At 36.4% G+C, this 24,712-nt stretch overlaps 1 protein-coding gene across 1 annotated transcript; it reads left to right on the top strand.

The window, feature by feature from the left end:
- The first annotated feature begins 215 nt into the window (after positions 1-215).
- On the top strand, positions 216-1,296 carry LOC124158163. Its single transcript, XM_046533347.1, has 3 exons — positions 216-230; positions 309-400; positions 475-1,296. The coding sequence occupies exon 3, from the start codon at positions 601-603 to the stop codon at positions 1,294-1,296; it is 696 nt and encodes a 231-aa protein (XP_046389303.1). The 5' UTR covers positions 216-230; positions 309-400; positions 475-600.
- Positions 1,297-24,712: the final 23,416 nt, after the last annotated feature.

Raw genomic sequence — 24,712 nt, forward strand, 5'->3', positions numbered from 1 at the left:
AGTTATAGGCCTCGTCTTCGATACCACAACCGTGAATAGTGGACGAGTAAATGGAGCCTGTGTTCATATTCAGCGAAAACTGGGAAAAGAGCTGCTGGAGCTTGCTTGCAGACACCATATACTTGAACTAGTCCTCGCTGCTGTATTTGATTCATTGATAAGTGTTTCTAAGAAGGCAACTTTACCATTTGTTGATTGTCTAAAGGATTATTGGAAAAATATCGACAAAGGTATTTTGAAACGCTTGCTAATATATTTCCACGTATGCAGGGACATTAACTAAACTTTTATTTTTACTATGCTTACAGCGCGGTACCGCACTGCAGCGACAACACGGGGTAGTTTGCGGAAGATCAACGACAAAAAAGAAATCATTATATTTTGCTGCAACCAACTTAAGGTAAGAAACTACCTCACATTTTATACACCCACATCTATTTCCACCTTAATTGATCATTATTTCTTTATTTCCAGGTATTTCAGCCGCGTGACGACTACAGGGAACTTCTGGAGTTGGTTATTATTTTCTTGGGTGGTTCAGTTCCAGGAACCACAGCCTATCAGTTTAAGAAGCCTGGCTCCATCAGCAAGTCGCGGTGGATGGCAAAGGCAATCTATTCATTCAAAGTATGGATGTTTGGAAAGCAATTGAACCTTTCAACCAAAGAGAGTGACAACGTGTTTCAAATATGTTGTTTTGTAGCTTCCGTGTACATTAAGTCCTGGTACACATGTCCAGTGGCATTTAGTGCGCCAGCCCGTGATCTTGAACTTCTGAAAACGTTGGCTAGTAGAGAAGAGAAACACTACCAAGCAGCATTAAAAAAATTTTGCAACCATTTATGGTACTTATCAGAAACATTAGTTTGCTTATCTTTGTTTGATCCCAATGTTTCATTGCCTTGTAAGAGGGCGATGGTCAACTCTTTTTTAAAGGAAGTGCATGTTTGCAGCCCTCGAGCGCAACTTCCTCCCAATTGTGGCATTAAGGATTTGGAATTGAGCGATTTCGTTTCCTCTAATTCTCGACGTTTCTTCGACATTACGGGCATTGATCAAGGCTTTTTGTCAAGAGACCCCGAAGATTGGATTTTCGATGAAAGGTACCTGAAAGGATTTAATGTTATAAAACATATTAAAGTCGTCAATGACACAGCCGAAAGGGGTGTGTCCCTCATCAAAAAATATCTGTTACAGAAAAACCTTACCTGTAATGAACGTGAGAGACAGCATTTGCTATTAGTGGTGCAGAAGCACAGAAGAATGTTCGATAAGTACGGAAAAAAAAAGTTGTAAATTTTATATAAACCATTTTTAACGAATTAATATAAAATAACTGATTTGTAATAATAATTTTTATCAACAAGTATTGTATTTATTCTATTTAACAACAATTTCTGCAGCAAATACCGGAGAAAACGGAAAATAGCCCCTGTAAAGTAGGCAAAATGCCTTACATCCTAGCCGAAAATGTTTAAACGCGTTTCGGCAGGGTCAAATATTGTGCAATCGAGCCGAATTTTTTTGTGGGTCGTTTATACATGAAATTGCACCATAAAATGAAGTCTCCCCACAAACTTTCAAAAAAAAGTTTTCTTTTGGGCCACCCTAAAATAAGCTGCAGTGAGCAAATCTCTCAGTTGATGAGTTGTTACGACGAAGGGAATTACATTTGCCTTAAATGCCTTATAGCTGTCAAGCACGAAATTCAAATAGGCCAATTCTTTGAACTACGTAACACGCGCTGGTGAACGGCAAACCCATATTTCTGCAAATGAACCATGCAACGATCGACAAGATCGGCATGGATGGCCATGACCTGGGACGTTTGCAAAACTAATCAACACTATGACGATCGGAGATACACTCCATAACGCTGTCAGCACAGCTCAAATTTTTAATGCATTCCGCCAGGCAGTTTTCCATGACACGAGGGAATTTCGAGAAAAAATCTAGCGGCTTTTTTTTCTCAAGGAAGCGTCTGACGGGTCCTGCAACGAACATGCATATACACAAGCATCAGTTTCTTGCTTTTGCAAACTTTTGGCCGCATGCCCTAGGAAGCGTCAACTCAGCTAATCCTGTGTGATTGATTCATCGGAATATGTCCGGGAACAGAGATGCGAAAAACGTCACGGCATGCGGAAAGTAAACATTTTCTGTCGGAGGACCCCGCGCCACGTCAATCCCAGCATCAATTTTAACCTAGATACCTACTACTTACCATACGAAGCTTCATGGGCAGCATTCCATCGATTTGTTTTCAAGGACATTTCGCATAGATATTTTGAAAAAATATTTATATATCTACGCCGCGCCGTATTCCGACGGGGACCTACTTCCAACACCCGACTGCATTAATATAAATAGGAAAGTGGGTAGGAATTAGCAATGGGTGCTGAACTGTGAAATTTGCTGGTATAAAGACTAATTTTCGTTTGAATCGCATCCGATAGAATGTGCGATAGCAGACTCTTCGGTGCAAGAAAACAAGAGGGAATGGAACTCATTATAAATTTGTCACGACAAGTGCGAAAAGGCCACAGGGGAAAAATCATTTACCCTTGGAAATTTAAGTGATAAAGCATCGGGCGCGAATTTGGGAATTCCGGGCTTTAACTCTGACTGGAGTAAATGATTTTTCTTCACTAGAATTTGCGCGCATTGTGTGCAATTGCACTCCAACTGCACCAGCAACTCCGTTACGTCGCTGACTATTACGCGGTTACTGCCTTCAATAATGTTAGGACCTCTTGAAATTTGTGCAAGTGCCACAATTTGGGGTTCAGGGCCCTAATTACGTAATCGTATCCACTTCAATCCGAATTCATATACTCTTGCACTAGAGCGTCATAGACTTAACTTTGCAACACAGGTGAACATAGATAACCAAATGAGCTAAAAATTCTAAAATAAAATGTATTGTGTATACCAAAAAAAGTAAATTGTGTAATGTGAAAAGCGATGGAGTGATATCTCACCTCTTCCGTGCACATTTATTCTTCACTTCATACACAATAACACGTCCTCCAAGGATATAGGGTCAATCCATTTCAAATCACCCAGGCAATGTTGCTCAACATTTTTAATTTTCTTGATTTTTTAATCATGAGTTCCCTATGGGTAGACAGTCACAAAACACTATTTGAAAAAAATTTAGAAGCCATATTTTTTTTTTGGCAGCCATTTTTAAAAGGGCGGCTGGGCAAATTTTGATGAAAAACGTGGTTTGCATAAAGTTAAATTTCGAAGCTATTTTAAAAGATATCAGAATAATTCAAAAACCAGTGAGTTTAGCATGAAATGAGCTATAGGAATTCATTGATTTAATTGCTCTATCATGAAACAGAGTCAGTCAAACTCTCTCTACAAAAACTCGGGAAAAATTTGTCAATATTAACTTTTTAAGACCTAAAATTTTTATGAAGGAAATGAGACTCACTAATAAAATTTTATTTCTGTGTTAAATACTTAAATAACTATTTGCAGCATAAGTTTTAGTCCTGAGAATGCACTCCATTTTTTAATACAGGTTATCAAAAATAGCTGAAAACCTTTTAACGTCAATTTTTGCAGGTCAATATCTAAAAAGGGACTGAGTGAAAACAAGCGAAAATTTTACAAAATGCTATTTAGACACATAAGAACATCTCCAATAAAAATTATGACTGAGACTCTACTACATTTAGAGTAGTGGAGCAGTGAATTTCAGAAAAAAACGCTACCGTTCCATGCGCTGGTGCAGTGCAAATTAGCAAACAAGGGCATGATTAAATAATTAAATTAGCAATATTTTTATCTAAAACAATTACTTTACATACAAAATTTTACTTATTTAAGTAGGTCTGCCTTACATTAATAATAAAAATTGATTTATAACTAGAAATATTTTGTATCAGCAAAACAAATACTGAATTATAACATAGCAAGAAGTTAATGCACTTATGTTTACAAAAAGTATTTATTTCATCTATTGTACTAAAAAGCCATGCATATCAATATGTGTAGAATATAAAAATATGCCAGAATGCATTTGCGACCTTTCTCAATTGACATATCAAGTATCATGTGTTATTAAGTCAGTGAGAGTTTTGCGACTGTAGTCTTAAATTCTCCCATCTACAACACTTTGTATAGCCTACAACTACGTAATCAATTATTTATAAATTGATCTCAACCCTGGTAGTGAATAGTAAACTGATTATATACTTATATGTATCATTTGTAAAAAAACAAACATTTTATGGTATAGTACACCTTGTGTACAGATTTATAAATTGTATATAATTTATGTAAAATGTATCCAATATTAACAATGAGTCAATCAGCATCAGGTCAGGCACAAGGCATACGATAAAATAAAGACTCAAACCACAGAATTTAAATTTTTGGTGGCACTACCACCTTCAGCTTTGGGAACAAAAGTATGAATATGCTGGAAGGGGACCAGGGAGAGTTGAGGGAGGGGGGATAGTAAGGGAAACAGGGTAGGGGAAGGATTGAATGGGTAAAAGCAATTAAAGTAATTACCTGCTGATCCAGGAGGATGAAAAGCTTTAAAAGTCAAATGTAAGTTAATTTCAGTGAACTAAGTCTACTGAGTAGGTGGTATGTTGTGGGAAGGGAGGCCATAATAGTTACATTGTAGCAATCATTAAGTGACAGTGGCTGAATATTTTGCAACACTGAAGGAGACAAAGTGAGGAGATGCCCATGATGCCCTGCGGTTGTTGATGTGTATTTTGCAGGCCTTTGATGATTTTCCTTTATAGGAGGAGGGACAATGCTTACATTTTATATGACAAATTAAGTTTCTGGATTTGCTTATGTCCGGGTAAAAAGGAGTGTGTTTCAACTGTGATTAAAAATGTAAAGGTGCAGAAGCAGAAAAAGGTTAATTCTTCTCTCACTGAATGAGCTCTACAGCCTCTATAAACAGAAATACCCAGAACACAAAATTGGGCGCTCAATGTTTTGCGCTCAACGACCAAAGTGGTGCGTTCTTCCAGGTTCATCAGGAACTCATAGTGTGTGTGATTGCAAGCATCATCAAAATGCGAAGCTTATGATAGAAGGAGCAAAGTTTAATGCAAGTTATAAAGACCTAATAGCTTTCATGGTTTGTGACAGACAGATATGTCCCCATAGGTTCCAATCAAATAAGATGCTTTGTCACTACGAAAGGATCAGCATTTCATGATCATCAGACTTCTAAATTTTCTAGAATCTAAGTTCATTGCGAAAGATAACTGTGTGCACACTGTACTCAAGTGGTGTTTACAAATGTATCAGTAAGGTGAAGATTTAGACTTTTTGGATCTTGTAATCAATGTCCATTGTCATTTAAAATTAGAAAAAATGATTATTTTATGCATGTAAAGATTTATACAACATTTGACCATTGTCAATTGTATACAATTGCAAGCCCTTTTTTTGATAACTTTGTTCATATTTTCTTGTAATGGTTAGTTTTCTTGTAATATTTTTATATTCTACACATATTGATATGCATGGCTTTTTAGTACAATAGATGAAATAAATACTTTTTGTAAACATAAGTGCATTAACTTCTTGCTATGTTATAATTCAGTATTTGTTTTGCTGATACAAAATATTTCTAGTTATAAATCAATTTTTATTATTAATGTAAGGCAGACCTACTTAAATAAGTAAAATTTTGTATGTAAAGTAATTGTTTTAGATAAAAATATTGCTAATTTAATTATTTAATCATGCCCTTGTTTGCTAATTTGCACTGCACCAGCGCATGGAACGGTAGCGTTTTTTTCTGAAATTCACTGCTCCACTACTCTAAATGTAGTAGAGTCTCAGTCATAATTTTTATTGGAGATGTTCTTATGTGTCTAAATAGCATTTTGTAAAATTTTCGCTTGTTTTCACTCAGTCCCTTTTTAGATATTGACCTGCAAAAATTGACGTTAAAAGGTTTTCAGCTATTTTTGATAACCTGTATTAAAAAATGGAGTGCATTCTCAGGACTAAAACTTATGCTGCAAATAGTTATTTAAGTATTTAACACAGAAATAAAATTTTATTAGTGAGTCTCATTTCCTTCATAAAAATTTTAGGTCTTAAAAAGTTAATATTGACAAATTTTTCCCGAGTTTTTGTAGAGAGAGTTTGACTGACTCTGTTTCATGATAGAGCAATTAAATCAATGAATTCCTATAGCTCATTTCATGCTAAACTCACTGGTTTTTGAATTATTCTGATATCTTTTAAAATAGCTTCGAAATTTAACTTTATGCAAACCACGTTTTTCATCAAAATTTGCCCAGCCGCCCTTTTAAAAATGGCTGCCAAAAAAAAAATATGGCTTCTAAATTTTTTTCAAATAGTGTTTTGTGACTGTCTACCCATAGGGAACTCATGATTAAAAAATCAAGAAAATTAAAAATGTTGAGCAACAAATTTTATTTATATTGGGTGATTTGAAATGGATTGACCCTATATCAATAAGGAGCATATCCAATAACCTAATCAAAACCTGCGCGAATTATACCAGTACATATTATTTGAGATTAATTACAAAAATATCTCCGTCACTCACCCAAATACCCTGACGGCTTCAAAATTTCTTCAGGTTGCAAAAATAATAATGCGGAACTCGCACTTTGTTGCTAAACTTAGGATAAATAGCAATTACATGCTAATTTAATATCAGCAAAAAGTTCTGCATGCTTAAATGGAACTGGGACCTGAACCAGCCCACACCAGAGTGACCAATAGAAAAATACCCCCCTTAGAGTGATCCTATATTACAAAATTTCAGGCATTTAAGACATTTAACAAAGAAATTTGATACTGGTTGACAGTAAGACCTGCGCGACAGGTTAAGAAGGTAAGGTAACTAAGAATACAAACCAAAAAACGAGTAGGGTTTCTGTACTGGCTTTCATTCGAAACTTCCTTCGCATATATTTTCGTACTAACCTTATTACATCGCAATTGGACCAAATATTCATCATTCCTAGCTGTTAGAAAATAGTCACACTTTTTTAACCCCCTGGAAATATTTTTGTACAGTTAGTCCACGGTTAAGACGGTTATGTTCATATGATTTCGCTGCGTAGCCAGAATACACCTGCACCCTACATTCGCAGAACAGGGCCTAGCAGAGGCCGAGGGGAGAATAAAAGCGAAGCGATACTTTTAAGAACTCTGTGCACTGATGGGGGAAGGGATGACGGGCGGGGTGATGAAGTGAAACGAGAATTAAAGTGAGGAGTTAGAACAGCATAAGAGGCGGCAGGCAAAGGCTTTGAAATGAGGAGAAATAAGAGTAGAGGAGAAGTAAGGGGAAGTAGCTTCGGAAAGGTTAAGACGAGAGGGGTGAAGTGGAAGGTAGAGGAAGGAGGTCTTCTTTTCCACGAAGCACAGAGCGGAGGATGTTAAATAAATCATTTTTTCCAGACACGCATCCATTAGTGCTCCCAGACGCCTGTATGCGGGCTTCATCCCACCCTGCCTCACCCTCTATAACACATTCCGCCAGCCCAAGAAAATCTTGCCTGATGGGAGTAACACGCTTGCCAGTCGACAGTAGTAGCAGAGGATTAAAAAATTATTTTTTCTTTTCAAAAAATCTATAAAGCGAAAACTCATATTAAATTCCAAGAGGGATACTTAATGTGAGAGAGGTGTGGAGGGCAAAGAGAATGGTGTGAAGGAAAGGAGTAAAACTCGTTCGCAGAGAGGAAGATTGAAGGGACGAGCGATGGGAGGAAATATGGAAAGAAGAGAGATGGAAAAGCGTCCCAGTTTTCAAAAATGTCGTTTCCCTTCTTCGGTTTGCCTTTCAACTGTCTAAAAAGACTTCCTTTTCGTGGGTCCATGCAGACGTCTATCGCTTCGACCACCAAGTGCATGGATTCATTAGGCTTGCTTTTATTAAATGAGAGGAGTGTTTTACGCGGAGAATTCTTTAGATTGTTGTGATTCTCATGAGAACAGTGTTTACGCCCGAGTCATGACAAAAGACGTTTCTAAGAAGATTGAAAGAAAAATGATGGAGATTCTCTTTTCATTCACATTTCACCCGCACAAACTAAGCTTGAGATAGGAACCTGAATAATGCGTCAATTTTACAGTATTTCCAATAATACCTATATAAAATTCCAAAGTGGAAAAGCCATTTATAAATTAATGTATCCACCTATTTGCAAAAACGTACTTCATATTTCCTTGATTCTGGTGAATTAGTGTAAAATATTTGCAGGTAATTTTTTATTAATGAGTTTAATTTCATCGAATGGATACAATGAAGAGTTCTCCAGATCAAACGCAATGAATGAAAATGGCACTCTTCCAACGAATAATGCTAATACGTATTTGCCACGATTGATAATTATCACGTAATCGATAAGGGAGGAGGAAAGGAGAGGATATAATAATATGAATGAATAATGTTTCGATACTCAATCATCAGAATTGACTACCATTTTCACTTATACTTCAATTAACTTGAAGATAAGAGAACCATAATCTCAAAATGCTTTGGCTTCGGAGTTAATTGTGCGCACACCCGACGATATTGCTATTTAAGGTCCTTCCGATAACGTTTAGCAGTAAGAATATCAACTTGTGTCAAATACCTGCATTATTTTGCAGCTTTAAATCTAATCAAAATTCATATCCATGGCAATTCTGGTGAAATCAATCTGAAGTACCAATTACCCGACACATTAAAATCGAAACTATTACCTAATTTGGGAATCCACGTATTTTTACACTCATATATTTACATTCATAAACAAAAGAAAACCTTTTATACGAAGGCTGCAATATCATTTCCATTTGGCACGGTTTCAATTTACTAATGTAAGTTTGGGCGTCGATTACTCTGAAGGTGTAAAAGGTGACTCATAACGAAGACATTTTCGAGGAAAAAAGGTAGTCCATATCCAACCAACCACCTTTTAATAAGGCATTTATGAATTGCGTACATTTTTCCTCGTAGAAAACTAATTAATTAGGGGCAAGCTCCATTAAATTTTTATTTTATGGCAGCAGATAATAATTATGAAAATAGTGATTACCGAAGCAAATGAGAAAATCCCTGTAGACACGAGGTGGTGGATGCGTTTTGAAAAAAGATGAACGAAAGAAGAAACGTGAGTAATCAGAAATACTGAGGGAACGAAGAAAGAGGAAGTGAGTGTATATTCGAAATTCAAAAAAAAAAAGCTAGGTGGTCTCAAAGTCTTGACTCTAGCGAGAAAAAAAATCTCTCGTCTTAAAGAAAATTGCTTTTTATGTTTTTAATTAGCAATCTCTTTACGGCTCTACAGCTTCTTTCTTCTTTCCAGCTCTCTGCATCACAACAGGTAATTCTGGACCTTGTTTGAGTGGGGGGAAGGGGAAAAACTGAGTGAGGAAAAGAAAAACACGGCAGAGTTTGAAATTTGAATTTATGAAATATTAAAGCAGCGGAGTGGATGGATTGGAGCCCTTAAAAAGAGAATCTGCTCTCCTTCGCCGGGTAAATGAAAGGCGCCAGTATTTGCTCCGGGTGGGAATTAAAATAAAAATACCCGCGTTTTCTCATCCTGTTGAAACAGCTTCCAGCCTTTTTTTATCTTCCCGCTTGATTATTTACGAGATTAAGTGCGTCGATTTCGGAAACTTGAGAATTTAATAGCGGTTATCGTGTAAACATTTCTATAAAAATATAATGCAAAAGAAGAAAAACATGTAAACTACATTATAAAGAGCCAGAATAGTAAACAACCTCTTTCACATCAATGCTCAAATATTACTCATTATATTATCAAAAGGGTATTAAAATTTAATTTATTAAAAACCAATGAACGTGCACTATTAAAGTTTCCTATCGCAAGTTAAATTGCCGGAGCTATAAAGCATTCAATACACAATACAGCGCTTTCATGCTCAAGTATTGGCTACCCATTTTCTACTATTATTCATAAACTTAGACCAACTTCATTTTTTTATTTTAAATAATTGGTTAGATGGCATACTTAATGCGGAAAGAGTAATATAAGGGTTAACCTTCTGGGCCATAATTACTAATATTAGCCACGAAAATAAATTGTTCACATTTGGTGTGGGGTGTGGGGTTACTTCCTATCTACGACGATTAAGGAGATCCTCCTACATGATGTTTGATTATCATTTACGAAGCAAGAAGGTTCCTACGAAAAAATGACTTGATCGTCAGTATTTACCTTTGCCATATCCAACGTTTAATGACTCTGCGTGCAGACACAATTGAAAAGAAAGCATAGCTTGAAAAAATAAATAATCATAACTGTATCAACCAAAGTGAAATAAATTGACCTTTATGACATAGAGCTTAATATGCCAAATTGTCTTTCTAAATTAAATAAAGAACATGTATAATCACATCATTTTACAAAGGAAACAATTAAAAGAAATAAAACATTTTTTACCGAAAAAATATGTATATCCAGAAATTCGCGAACTTATCAAACCACCCTCTTATTAATATTATCTTGAATAAAATGGTTAGAAAACGAGACGGAAGGATGATTAACACAAATGGCTATTGCACAACTTGGACCCAGCTTCCAGTTGAACTTACCGCAAGTGATTGATTCTCTATATATAGATATAAATAATTTAATGATCCGTATATTTGCTCTTTAATCTAAGTTATATATCAATTCAGTGATGTTTTTTAGTTTTCTCGGGACTTATCAGTAGTAGCGCTTGGAAAACGGGCAATTCAATCGAACATCAGGAATCATTAAATTAATGTATGGACCATTAGGAAACGATAACGAGTTTGATGCAAAACCCAAATTCATTTCGGCATCTTAAACATTGAAATTACTGTGAGAATAAATATCACACGGTCAACAAATATGCTCAATGCATATATTATTAAGTGCTGAAGGTCACAAGCATTTCCAGATTTAGTTCAATAAAAGGATAAACAATTATTCTTAGCAAGTTGAAAGAAAGATATCATATCAGTACCACTGAAAAGTAAAACTTACACGCTAATAGTAGGTACTGATGTTGTAATGAAGTCATATATTTGTACAGCTAAGGAAAATGAATGTCACGGAAGAGATTTAGCAATTTTGGCTCAATTTAAGAGAATAGGGCAATTAAAGAAATAGTTTTCAGTAGGTACTTATCATTAAGAGCCACCTGTGAGAGCCTTTTTCCTAAGACAAAATGAGAAAAATACTTAACAGATACTTGATGGGTTTAGAGCCCATAAAATTGGTCACGTAGCAGAATATCCCCGTCAAGACAGGTCTTTTCTAAATACGACTCTCACTTTGGGTTTTCAAGGGCCATTTCTCTTCTGGTTGGTAGCGGTTATGACTTTTGGAGGTCAAAACGTGACCTGTTAACCGCGACGCAAAACTGAGAACTCACCCTGGGGCTATTCAAAGCCTAAAAACGTTGGTCAGTAGAAGTTCTGAGGGATCGGACCCTTTGGTCACCCCTTTGGGCCCACAATATTACACTTTAGGGAAATAGGAAAAAACATAAATAAAGGGAAAAGCTTTTTCACGCCAAATTAATCCTAAAAATCATAGAGGGAATGCTGATATTACTTAAATACGTAGAATTCCAAAGAATTTTTCACCACAGGCGCTCAACTGAACCTGAGTCAGATCAATATCGTTCCTCTATTTGAGCGAAGATAAATAGAAAATATTTCTTCTTTATTAAAGCCCTGGTCATCTATGGATTTAGGATCACAACCCTGCGGAGAAAACTTAGATACCCGCACAAGTAACCCATCTATATGGTTCCCACTTAACACTGCGTTAAGAAGTACACCCTACCTATAATAAATAAAATATAGGTTTCACTGAAATATCCGATATAACTTCATCTTCTGCGTCAGATCTTTATGTAGCAACGTCCAACGTAGCCATGTGGCAATTGGCACCTTACCGTTTTTTCTCATTTTCATCGAGAACCTCATTTTCCGGGCACCTTACCGTGCCTGAAGAAAAAGGCTCTCTATGAAAAACTGCTCTGTTTCAAAATTGTCTAAAAAATTCTGCTTAAGGTTTTCTCAACCTAATTCATCTATTATTTTTGAATTTGGTATAAATAATCCCACTCGCTGAAAGATACTGGTGCTAATCGGAATTTCAACATGGATGCCTACTACCTGTAAATAAGATGCAAATATAATAGAAGTTAAAATAAAAGGGTCCACCTAACTATTGGAAGTTGGGATACCTACAGATAAGCTCGATCAAGATTTGAGGTGGCTAATGGAGGGACCTGTCGTTTTGAAAGAGGCGTGGACTCAAAAATATGGTGAATATTATTTAGATAATATATCTACAGTTCGTAATTGTCCGTTTTTTTAACAATTTCTCGCGCTTTCACGTTTTATTTCTTAAAATCGCCAGCTTTGCTAAACACGGTGCAAAATTTGAGTAACCTTCGCAGAAAATAAGGTTCATTATGAGAGAGTGGCTTGATGAATGCATAACCAAAATATTAAAAAGGACGAACCTATTCACGTAGGGTCGGAACACCTCAATATATTCAAAATCGAAAGCAGACATTTTTTGGGCAGAAATAGGTTGATCCCTCAGTGGGGAATAGATGCAGAAATGTTCGCCCTTCACTTTTTTCTCGCCTCATTCCGACCTCCTCTACAATCTTTCGTCCCTCCCATGCCTCCTTCTCCTCCCCTTCATTCGAAGTCCGCTCCTCCCTCGCCACAAAAACCGCATCCTGATGGCTCCCAAGAGTTCGCAAGGGCCTTTAGCGGTCATATTCCCTGGCTCATGGGCGCCACACTGATGAGAGAGGATTCTATGACCCATCTTCCGTCCCGCCCCTCTCTACCCTTCTCCCAAGCCCTCTTTAAAGCAGCTAACCCCTATGGACCGCGTAGCATTTCACCAGGCAGGTTGTAGCAGCCTCAGTTTCCACAATATAAGGTAAACTGAATAACTTGGCGTATACAAACACATTTTTGAACATATATTACGAAAATTGTCATTGATCTTATTGACCAAAACAAATGTAATTGCATTCATCTTGCGACTGAAGAAAAATCAAAAGCTCTTCAAAAACCCTGTTCCAAAACTCTGAGGCTCTGAGGTGAGGAGGCGTAAATTCGTTATGAATTACGTAAATAGCACCTCTAGTGGCAATTTCCTCATAGCGCCAATTTCGTTACAATTTAATTTCCCATTTAGCTACGCTGTGTGGTGATTATCTGAAGGAATCATTATGATGGATTCTTATATTAATAACAGGATGCATTGCATAAGCTGCTCCAAGATATTACTTACTACAAGAGATAAATAAAAATTTCAAGAATGTGAGGAAAGGCAAAATATTTATTGGGTTACATCACCTAAGGTGACGACACAGTTAAAAAAACTCATGTGGCTTAAACTGTTTTTTTAATCATTTTCACGTAGCACTAAAATGGACGCTACTCCTTATAATCACGTATACTTGTTCTGCTGAACATTTCTTAATATTAAATTTCCAATATTACCACAGAGAATGAGTATTTTAACACCATGTACGCTGTACAGTCAAATTCACTCGTCATGTAAAAAACTTCTTAAATCATAAGCTCAAAAATTTTCCTAAGAGAGTATTTTTTTCGGAAAGTGAGCGATAAACAAGTGTGTTGGTGCATAAGAGTCTCTCTGCATGGAGGAGTGGTCGGGAGAGGCGGATTATAAAAAGGATGGTTTTGTTGTTTTTTATTGCGCGACGCTTCCCAAAAAATCGCGTCTCGAGAGGGAGAGGGAGCCTCGTCTCGCAATCCGATTTGTGAGTCGGTTCTTTTTGCAGAGTCCGTCTCGCTTGTTCCGCGCGTTGCCTTTGGCAGGCTAATTCATTACGGTCAGATTAAAAGAAAAATAAGCTAGGATTCAGGCGTAAGCCGCTTAAGACCGACGAGGTGAGGCTAAATCGGCGCGAAAGTTAAAAAAAAGAGCCACATCATGTCGACGGGAAGTTTATGAAATTCGGTAACAGTTAATCATTATAATTTACTGCATAACATTGAAAACGAACTACCGAAAAAGTACTTTTCACACACATTTATAGCTTCAATAGAGCACCTAATTCAAAGGATATTGAACGTTATATCATGTAAATTTGTCCTCTAAAATATCTCCTTCCCACCCTACGAATATCTGAGGCATCTCACGAAAATCAATGCAATACTGGTCTGAAAATAATTGCAAAAGTTAAAGAGGCTCGTTTAGTAGGAAAACAATGGGGCATAATTAATTATAACGAGTTTCACTGGGATAACCGTTCAAAAATCGAGACACCCATACGCTACGCAGCAAATTTAGTTTGCTTGAGCAATATAGAATGTTTTCGGAACCCTACCATGTTCATAGATCCAATAGAACAATATTAGGGTGTAAAAAGACTTTAAAACAGAGTGATATTGCAGTTTGTTTATTATTGGACAGTAAAATTCGGTGGACTCCATGCACGGCGTGCAGCCTCTCGTGTGAAAGACACGCCCATTTTTATAGCTTGCTGGGTGGATAATGGATAAATTATATATAGAGATACAACAGTGTATTCGCTAAAAAAAATAAGTTCGATTAATAGAAAATGCGAGTGATATTTTAATTACAATTCAAATTAGGTACCTAAAAGGTTACTTTTCAATGTAAATAATAGTTCAGTATTTATTAGCCACATTAACTGGAGAACATAAATAGAAAATTGACAAGGAATCTACTAGAGAAAAAAGTAATTTCTATTAAAAAATTTGCCAAAATGCCTCCATTACTGATGAAAGGATGGGAGTATAACATTATGACGAATGACAGAAGGGGAATCGACAGACATCTCAAATTTATTGCAAAAAGTTCACTGGACCGTTAGTAGTTTTTTTTATATTTTAAATTCCATTTAATTTGATAATCGGACCCTCTAAGAAAGCTTAGCAATGAGGGCGTCACTGGAAAAAAGAACACAAGAAACAGCGTGAACTTGATTACACAAGGTTTTCCGTAGTTAACGCACGATTATATGAGCGGCCAACCAGCTATCGTCAAGTCTAGAGCTGAACTCAACCACGAGTCAGGGTTTGTATCGTTTTTGTGCTACGTTTGCAATAAATTAAAGCATGCGCAATTTGATCATGACTCCTCCGCTATCATGCGTAGAGAGTCAACTTAATTATGAGTAGATTTATATTTAGGTCCAGAATTTGATTCTCGACAAAAATATACAAGTTTTAAATACCTTGCGTACGGTAAAAGGAAAACCACCTCAAAAATCGTCACTTTTGGCCAGCAAATATTTATTAGCAATCGGTAGCATCAAAAAAATTATAGCTTGCTAAAATACCAGATTGAAATAAACGTGCGTGTCTCCGCAAAAAGACACGACAAAAAACACCACACTTATGCACATCAGATTACCTTTATAAATATAAATTATTTTAATTCGTAATGAAAAAATATCCACACACTGGCAATTGAAAATAAAAAGCGCAGGGGATTTAAATTTAAATATATTACCTTTTTTTATTAACCCAGTGCTTTTTGTGAGCGAGAAAAATATTTTTACTCGGTATTTTCTTTTAAAATTTTTTGAGCGAAAAAGTTGAGGTTTCTGGGTTTTAGCCTGAGGGTTAAATTTAATTTTCCGGCAAATTTGTTGAGGATTACGAGAGATAAAATGGAGGAAAAGTACTACTCGACTGATAAGCGAAGGTATGAATGCAAATGAGAGGCACGTGGGAGAGAAGGCGAGTAAAAAAATGATAGGAAAACGATGGTGAAGGGGGAGAAGAAGGGAAAAAATGCACTGAACATACACGGTGAAGGTTGGGTAGATAATTTCAAGGGGCAGAGGGGATAGAGGAGGGAAGTAGCATGGGTTACCGCCAGAGAAGAGAAAACGGGGGCGGAGAGAGTCTGACTGCGGGTCCCGGAGTGAAATTAATTCCGACAGAATTATTACAGTCCGCGACTGGGAAAAACTCTTATCAGTCGGACGCGGTGCTTCTTCTAACCCTCCTAAAGGACCCCACTGCAGACAGCGCGGGCCTTTTTTTCTCCCACCGTAGTAGGCCTTATCTCTACCACATTCGCTATCGCTCCCTCCCTCTATTATACTCCCGCTCGCTCTTTCTTCCTTATTCTATTCTTGCTCCATTAATTACCGCAGTTTCGTCCCCCTTAGTTCTCTTCATTTTCTCTTTCTCCCTCCACCCACTTGCCTCCCTCGTCCACTGCATTCCTCATACCACACTGCGCCCAAAAAAAAATATACGACAAGGAGCAAGATAAGCTCCCATCACGCGTTACCTTTCGTTGCCGCGTTAAATCTTAGCGAAGATTGTTTTGCTCGAGGGTGGCCAAAGTGCGTACGGACTCCTTCGATTCTAAATACACCTATTGAGTTACCCATGCTAAGACTTGCAGTTATTCCACCTTTAAGAGATAGCTGCAGTTAACATTAGGCAGCAATATGAAGATAATACCGCAATCACCGGTATTGATTTCTCCGTTAGCGGTTGACCAGAATAAATGTCCTCATCCGTTTGTCAAATTCAGGCCAGTTTGCCAATCTCCTTAATTTTATACCATGTACAAAATATCCCAAACCCAATGTCTAACTAAATGACTAAGTATAAAAGCTATCTATCCGCGATTAAGACGGCTCATTCTTCCTTCTTGACCGTTCTTCCTCGGTGACGGATTACACGCCTAAAACTAATTCTATCTCCTTTAAATGTTCAGGGTATATAACTTTTGCCATTTTTATCCTTTGCCTGTATCTTGAATTTGAAATTTTTCCCTTGTACCTCATAATTATTTCCTCAAATTTAACTTTTACCTATTTGATAAAGAGAGAAATTTTGAACAGTCTACTCGAATTACCCTGAATTTTTGAAGATGACATCCTACGATTTACGGAAGTAACCCGTCACCACAAAACACCGGTCTAGAGGGAAATATGCGCCCTCTTTAGCTATATCCATAGAAGATGACGATAACTAGGTTTGATTAATTGACCTGTTGTATGGAATCTTTCCTTCGATAGCGATAGAAAATCTTAAATTAATCTTAAAGTAATTTACTGAGGAAAACATCTAAGACCATAAAAGAACTATAGTCTCCTAAAACTAGAAAGAAAATGAATACGCATAATTAAATTGGATCTTCAAGGCTAATTTCCTGCAGAATTTTTAAGCCGTCCAAAACATCGGGTTTGATCAGGCAATTATCGAAAATATTAGAAAAAATAACCAGCCCTTAAAATTGCTAATACCTCATGGGAATGTAAAAATTTTGTGTAAGTAAATGCATTTTCAAAAACCTATCCTGCACATGTTTATATATGGTGTTCCAAAACTGAGACATAATAATGCAACAATAATGCAAAACAACAATACCTGTTGTTCAAGTCGGTGCTGGCACTTAATTCACTCCAGAAAATAAAACACGTGCACCAGCATAATTTTATTGTAGAGAGGCAAAAAAACCACGTACCAAGCTTCCTGAACATTCAAATGTATACTTCTCGGCGCCTCACAATGCCACCCAACCTTGCTCCTATTCACCTGCCCAGCTGAAACGCTGCAGAAAGTACGGAAGTATAATGGTGATAGACAATCCGCATGCCGTTCGAAATCCAGAATCATCGGACAGCAAATGCATCGTGTGGAGCTAAGGGTTTTTTCATTCAGGTCATGATTCGCCTTGAGAAATGCTGGAGTTTTCAGTTTACGAATTTTTTTACGCTTGATTTGAAAAATTAACAGTTCAGAGGTACATGACCAAGACAAAAAATTCATTATTTTATCAAAAGGATAGAAAATTAATTACTTTAATAGCGAGAGTAAAATGGAGCAACAAAGGTCAAATTACCGGATTATCTTTGGAATGAAATCCCGAAAATAGGAAATTAACCGCAATTGTTTTAACAACATATTAAATAGCAAAAATTTTGACGAGCCGAGTTGTAAACAGAAATTTAAGGAAAGTGTTAATATAGTCCTGGTATTTTAAATCATTTGCAGACATTTTTAAATTGGATTTTATAGTGTCCAAATAATATCAAAACAAAAGACCGATTAAAAATAACCATTATATAAAGCAAAAGCACGATGAATACATTTTGAAATAAAATGTTAGGACAATCAGCAAAAGTCTGTGTTTCAAATGAAGTACGCAAAATAAATTATTCCTGTTTTAGCGTCACATATTTGCAGGTCATTTGTTCCTTAGAGCAAATCCGCGAGGTGTGTGAGTGAGTTTCGCGTTTGTATTATCTGTTAGTGTCTTACCTTGTCCATTACTCCCCGTGTTAGCATTATAACTTCTCACTCCCCTCTGCCCAGCAAAGAGTACGGCCTTGGGGAATTAATTTTCTTTGAACTGTTTAACGGCCGTAGTTCGTTCAATCACTTTTAGCATTGCATCGTGCGGAAAAGTACAATAACGTTTTATTATTGAGAATGGATTTCCACAAAGTAAAGCCAGAAACAATCGAGTTTATTCAATTATAATTGATAATTATCATAAATCAGGCTATTTTTCCACAAACAGGTACCATAGTAATGCCATAGGTTTTGTGTGATGAGCTAAAGCTGCTTGGAGGTTATGATCCGAAAATATGCTATTACATAAATGCATCAATTTTCTTTAAACACATTTCAATGCTAGAATTTTGTTACTATGATTTTCATTAAACTATAAAATTTTAAGCGACTGAATAAATTCAAATGAATTCAATCGATTCAAAAACCTGATCAAATGCACACCAAGTAGGAAAATGGAAAAACATAGTCACCCAATGAAAACTCCACCAAAAAATACCAATTTAGTAGCTGGGCGAATTTTATGCTCACGCAATTCACAACGACGGAATTCCGGGCACAGCAATTAATTAGGACTGGTAAAAAATTTCAAATTGGTTCAAGAAAAAAATAATAGCCACTCGATAAGAGAACAAGAGTTTAAGGACTTTCGAAAACTCCGCAATAGGGCAACCGAACCATGATCTTGAGCTCGTGTGGTCTCAGGGCAGAAATAGTTTGTTGAGCCGTACAATTACAAGGATCCTGTACGAAGGTATATTTTTCCAGTGCCCTCGAACGGAGGCAGTGGGGACGCCAAAAGATATTTAACTCGAATCCATGCCAAGTTCAACAGCATCGGTTACCAGTAGGCAATAAAAGATCAGTGGAACAAAACTACGCCGATCTCGAAAATCTGGGTCATCCAACGAACGCGGGAGGGAAGGGATCCAACTTTTAATCCTCTCCATTTTCATCCCAGGAAACTTTTAAAAAACAAATTGGACTGCTCAGCCGGTTTTATATTTATATCGTTTGACCTGAGAACCCAAATCACCGGACCTTGTAGACTCGCATGACATGAGAGCTCGTCGATAAAAATAATAAAAAGGAAAAACAACGCAGAAGAAATTAGAGCCCGAGTCCCCTTCGAGATTTACTTAATTTTCCAATGGACCTCCAGCTTTGGGAGAGTCATAAAACTCGAAAAACTGAAGCTTCAAATTAATACCAGGACCGATCAAATTAGCAACAACTCCGCCGGATGGTGATGCGTAAAAAATCAAAATGAAAAACATCAAATCACGCAGTTTTTAAAAAAAAACGTCCTTACTTCAGTAAAACTTGAACCAAATCGGCTACTGACCCACTTAAATTTCTTTCATCCTATTTTACTACTTATTGACGTGGAAATTTGCCGAGAAACCAAGCGTGCCCACGACGTACAATGAGACATTTGCGAAGGCAATTCTTTTAAAGATGGAAAATATCCTCGGGATTTCAGAAATATTAAAGTGGTCATATCATGCACTGCCAATAATTAACTTCAGTCCAACCAATTATAGTAACCTATTACTAAATAAATATTAAAAGCATTATGGCCAATTATTTTTCAATGAATTCACGTTTCAATCTAAAGGTCTGGTTACACGGCACATTAACACGTACAAGTTATTGTACGTTTGCGTAAATGATTTTGGTGGACCGGAACGCAACATGTACGAATGCCTGAACCAAATTAGAACAGATTCTATCTTCTGTGCATGCATTCGCACAAGTTGGGTGGTTACGCGGTGGATTTTGGTATTCATTCTCGCGTTCATACATTTAGACATTAACATGTACGTGTTGATGTATCGTGTAACCAGGCCTTCATACTATTTGATTGTGGCATTATGATAAATTAATACATTAAAGTTCATTATAAGTTTTCACTAAGGTATCTAATTTAGATGGTTTCGTTTACAGCTGTTATAAAATAAAAGCACGTTTTAAAAACTGGAGTTACCTAATGACTGTTATGCATTACTTATGCATTTGCTATTTTTGCTGTTTTTTTATTTAATTGATGAATTGAATGATAGCAAGATAATTCAGATTTTAACTGTAAAACTTGCTATACTATTCCACTCGTTTCCGTTTGCCCCTTTGCTTCATTTTCATTATGTACTAGGAAATATCTCCCTAAATCAACAGCTTATGGCGGTAAGATAAATACGTGATTTTTTTCAAAGGAAACCTCTGACGCCATAATAAAAGTTTTTGATAGCATCACTTCATCATTATTTTTAAATAAGCTCTTCGGATAATGATCTCTGCATTTCTCCAGGGTTTTCTTCCGCGTCAGATTGTTGGTTGACAGTCAACCAACAATCTGACGCGGAAGAAAACCCTGGAGAAATGCAGAGATCAAACCATCGCCGCGGAAACCTACGCTCTAACATTCTTCGGATAATATTTTGTTATTAATACCCCTGGAACCCAAGTGTTATATCATTATACCCGAAGTGTAACTTGCGATCCAAAACGAAGGACAAGGAAACGTATCTATGATAACTAATAGCAATCGTTAGCTATAGGAATTTCTCCTTAATTTATCCTCTCCTTTCACTGTAAATTTAACACAGCTAATAAGCAGAGTTGTGATCTTTAAAAATACTTTAGTATGTGCATCATGGTAGTTGGAAAGATATACGAAGACATTTTTCTACATGGTTTTCGTTTTTAATTCAAGTTTCCATGCATACCAGTAGATTTTATATCCTGGCTGAAACAATATAAATTCTAATATCCTGTATATAACACATAATTGATACGACGTCATTTTCGTACATTTACCAGATTCCTGTAAACGATAGTCATACTTAGAAATATTTTATCGCATTTAATGAATTCCCTAACTAATGGGTACGAATAAATGCCCAGCGTAGGCTTGTTGTTAAACTCCGTTTCATCTCCATTCGGGGTGATATAGTCTCGCACACCCCCTAAACAAATTAACGGGAAATGCTTAGTGGTCACTTATTCTTCCCGATAATATGGATTCAGCACTTGAACTTCTCCAAGCTCGGTACCACCACGAATCGCAGGCAGTCAAATCCAGAACGCATCTCTTAGGTGAAAAAAATAAGATGGCGCGGAAAGAAGGCAGAATAGCCAGTTGCTTTTTACAGAGTGGATAGCTCGGCAAAACGCTGCACACCTGGGCTCCACCCTTGCCGAAATTTTGAGCTTCATAACTACGCTCACGGGCGCCAATGCAGGAGTCATCCCAAAATATAACATCGCACATCTACAAGCGCCGCATCCTCGTTTCGGTGGAGAAAAAATTGGGCCCAGAAATATTTTTGAAAATAAAATGAAAGCCAAAAGCGTCGTTTTTAGCTTCAGAGAAGTGCGATTTCCTACCGTATTTAAGTACCTCCATTCATTTATATGAACTTGGGAACGAATACGTACCGTTTCCCCACCCATCCTCCAGCCGTTAAGATGAGAAATGAAAGCAATGCATTAATTATACACTTCAGCGTGAATAGGCACCTATAAAAGCTTCAGAAAATACTCACTTAATGGAAGCGCAAAGATAAGGATTTTAATCATAGATAAAATGCATGTACGTTTCTATTTTAAAATATTACGGCGTTAAACCCTCACGAAAAATTCCACGTACGAGATTTTTACCATAGCCGGCCATTTAAAAGGAGAATTGCTCACTTAAAATATGAACTAATCTGTGGAAGGAGTTGATAAAAGTACGCAATGGTGGTTAGGAGTAAAATAAATTGCACGTAGTCGTATCACCATAGCATTTCCGCCCTAAATCTCAAGAATCAAGAAACCTCCTCTTTCTGTTTCTACCTGTGAGTCGATAAGTGACGGAACAGGAAATCAAAATAGTCGTGCATGTACAAAAACCTATGACATTAATTCGTAACATTCCAATCCACTGGGATTTAATCCCGTATCTCCCAATTTTCGAATGATTTAACAACCATATACACCAGAATATGTCAAACTAAATTTCACATTGAATTTCAGCAAATTGGGCTTTGCAACTGTACGCAAGAAATATGACTGTATTACAGAGTATTCGATCAAAATAAACATTTAATAACTTTAATACAACTTATTAGATTCCATACATTATTAATAGTAGTCCATACAGAATTAATGCTATAAAGTACTAAATCAATCTATTACTAAAGTACTTGATAATCGATCGCCCATTTCGTTTCGATCCTTGACTGGATTATATTCATGAAGGCAGGATAAGCATACTTACCCGAATCGTGTGTCTTTGATTAGTTGATTTCATGAAGGATTTTAACTATGACCTCTCTGGCATAATAGATGCCTCCGAAGGACGCCGCTAATTCGCCTTTTAACTATACTGCGAAAAAAGTTGAGAAAAATGGTTACGACGATGACCCTTTCGAAAGCAAATGTCATGATCCCATAATTCTTATGACTAAGGTATATTTTTACGCAATATAAATCAAGGGGACTAGTACTAAAAAGGGATAGTATGCATAAGGCATAATATACTTGGAACTATATATGTGAAACGAAATTTCACTTTATGATACGTCATCTCTTTCTGAAAATCTGAATGAGCATGGTAATATAAGCAAAAGTAATGACAGTATAATTAGTAGATGCTTCATCTTTGATCCAGCTCGAGACTGTATTACATAGACATCTCGCGCATTACCCGGAACCTTCATTGGGTTATTTTATTTTATTGGGCAGAGATAGGAAAATGAGTGATAGTACTCAGGGTTGCATAGAGTCTGCAATCAAGATCTCGTACGGAACAGCAATAAGTTATAAAATCTATTAAATATTGGGCATATAAATAAAATGCTGATATCATAAATTTTTGATACCGATATTGATCATAATTAAAGCATCTTCTATATAACATGAAGCCCCTTAACGACCACTCATTCATTCATTCACGTATACAAATGTTTGGGGTGAACGAGACGAGATACGGCAAAAAGTCTAATGAAGACCCCCTCTAAAATTGTCTGAAACCCCAGGAAAAATTATGAAAACACTAAATTTACAATTATTTATCCGTCTATTCAATTAAAAGTGAGTATAGGGATTAGTTTAAAAAATGGCCACCAAATTCCAATGGCGGCGCGGCAGTCATACAAGCAAACAATCATAGCAACATAAACAAGAGGAGCTAAACTGGGAAAGAAGATAAAGGAAATGAAACGAAAAACTGATAAATATAAGGTAGGAAATTAAGAAAGTAATAATTGAAGTGTCTATTTCTTTGCGTCTTCTTTCCGCAAGAACAAACATCTGTTTAAATCAAAGCGCATTCAAATCAAAAGCGGAGAAATGTAAGGTAAGAAATTAGTTGTTGTTTTTGGTATATTACATCGAGAGTGTGGTGGTTAATAATTTCAAAGTTAACAAGTGCTCTAAATGCCATATTAGAAATATGATTCGTGCTGTTGACTATAGTTCGTATCTTGTTGGCGATACACGATTGTAGTAGAAAGACTTTTAAACGAGTCTTACATAATATAGGTTGGTAAAAATGATTTTATTATCGTGTTTTGTGATGGTGATAACTTTTTATTTTTGTTTACGTTCTTTTTTCCGTTAATTTCCTTTTTAATGTACAATGTTATCCGTGAGCTGCAGGTGTGAATAGGCAGTGAATAATACAATATGGAAGATAAGTGCAAATAAAGGTATTTCTTATTCAATTATTTGTCTTGCGAAAATCACGTTTCCTTGAGTGACTAAGTTATTCAACTGTGAAAATTATCGAAATCTTGACATTCACAATGTCTTGTACACCAAAGGCTGAGATCCGTTACTCACCAGATTTATTGCGCATTGCGTTGGATATTAAAGCTGAGATATTTGTGTATCCCGATTCATTAAAACTTTAAATAGAGGTATTTCTGAAGTGAAATCATTCGCGATCACGATAAATAATATTTCGATAAAATTCGTCATACTAGCCCATATTCATGCTAAGGCGCATTTGTTTCTAGATATTTATATTCAGTCCCAACGTAATTCGCTAACGAAGGGGAACAGCTGTTACATGTTATTCGTGTATCAAGAATTTGGTTGAGTTTTGTGGAAAATAATTAATAAACGTGTTTTTCATTGTAATTCGTTAAGTGGTTATGTTATGATATTACGTATGCATTGGGTGTTACATTGGAACGTGGTCTCAACGTTTTTTGTTTTTGAATTGAATAAGTTAGAGAAACTCGTAGAAATTTATTTTACTTTTTTAGCCCCTCAGAAAAACGTTTCTCTTTATAAATATTTACATTCATATTGTAGCCTACATACCATGCGCTCGTTTTACGTGAAAGTGGAAATATTGCTTATACCTAAGCTAGCCAGCTTAAAAGTAAACGATCCTTAAGTAACAAG

The sequence above is a fragment of the Ischnura elegans genome, chromosome 4 (assembly GCF_921293095.1).
Source record: "Ischnura elegans chromosome 4, ioIscEleg1.1, whole genome shotgun sequence".
Taxonomy (NCBI): domain Eukaryota; kingdom Metazoa; phylum Arthropoda; class Insecta; order Odonata; family Coenagrionidae; genus Ischnura; species Ischnura elegans.

Coding starts and splice junctions, on each gene's coding strand:
- LOC124158163 (XM_046533347.1), top strand. CDS start 601: ATGGCAAAGGCAATCTATTCATTCAAAGTATGGATGTTTGGAAAGCAA.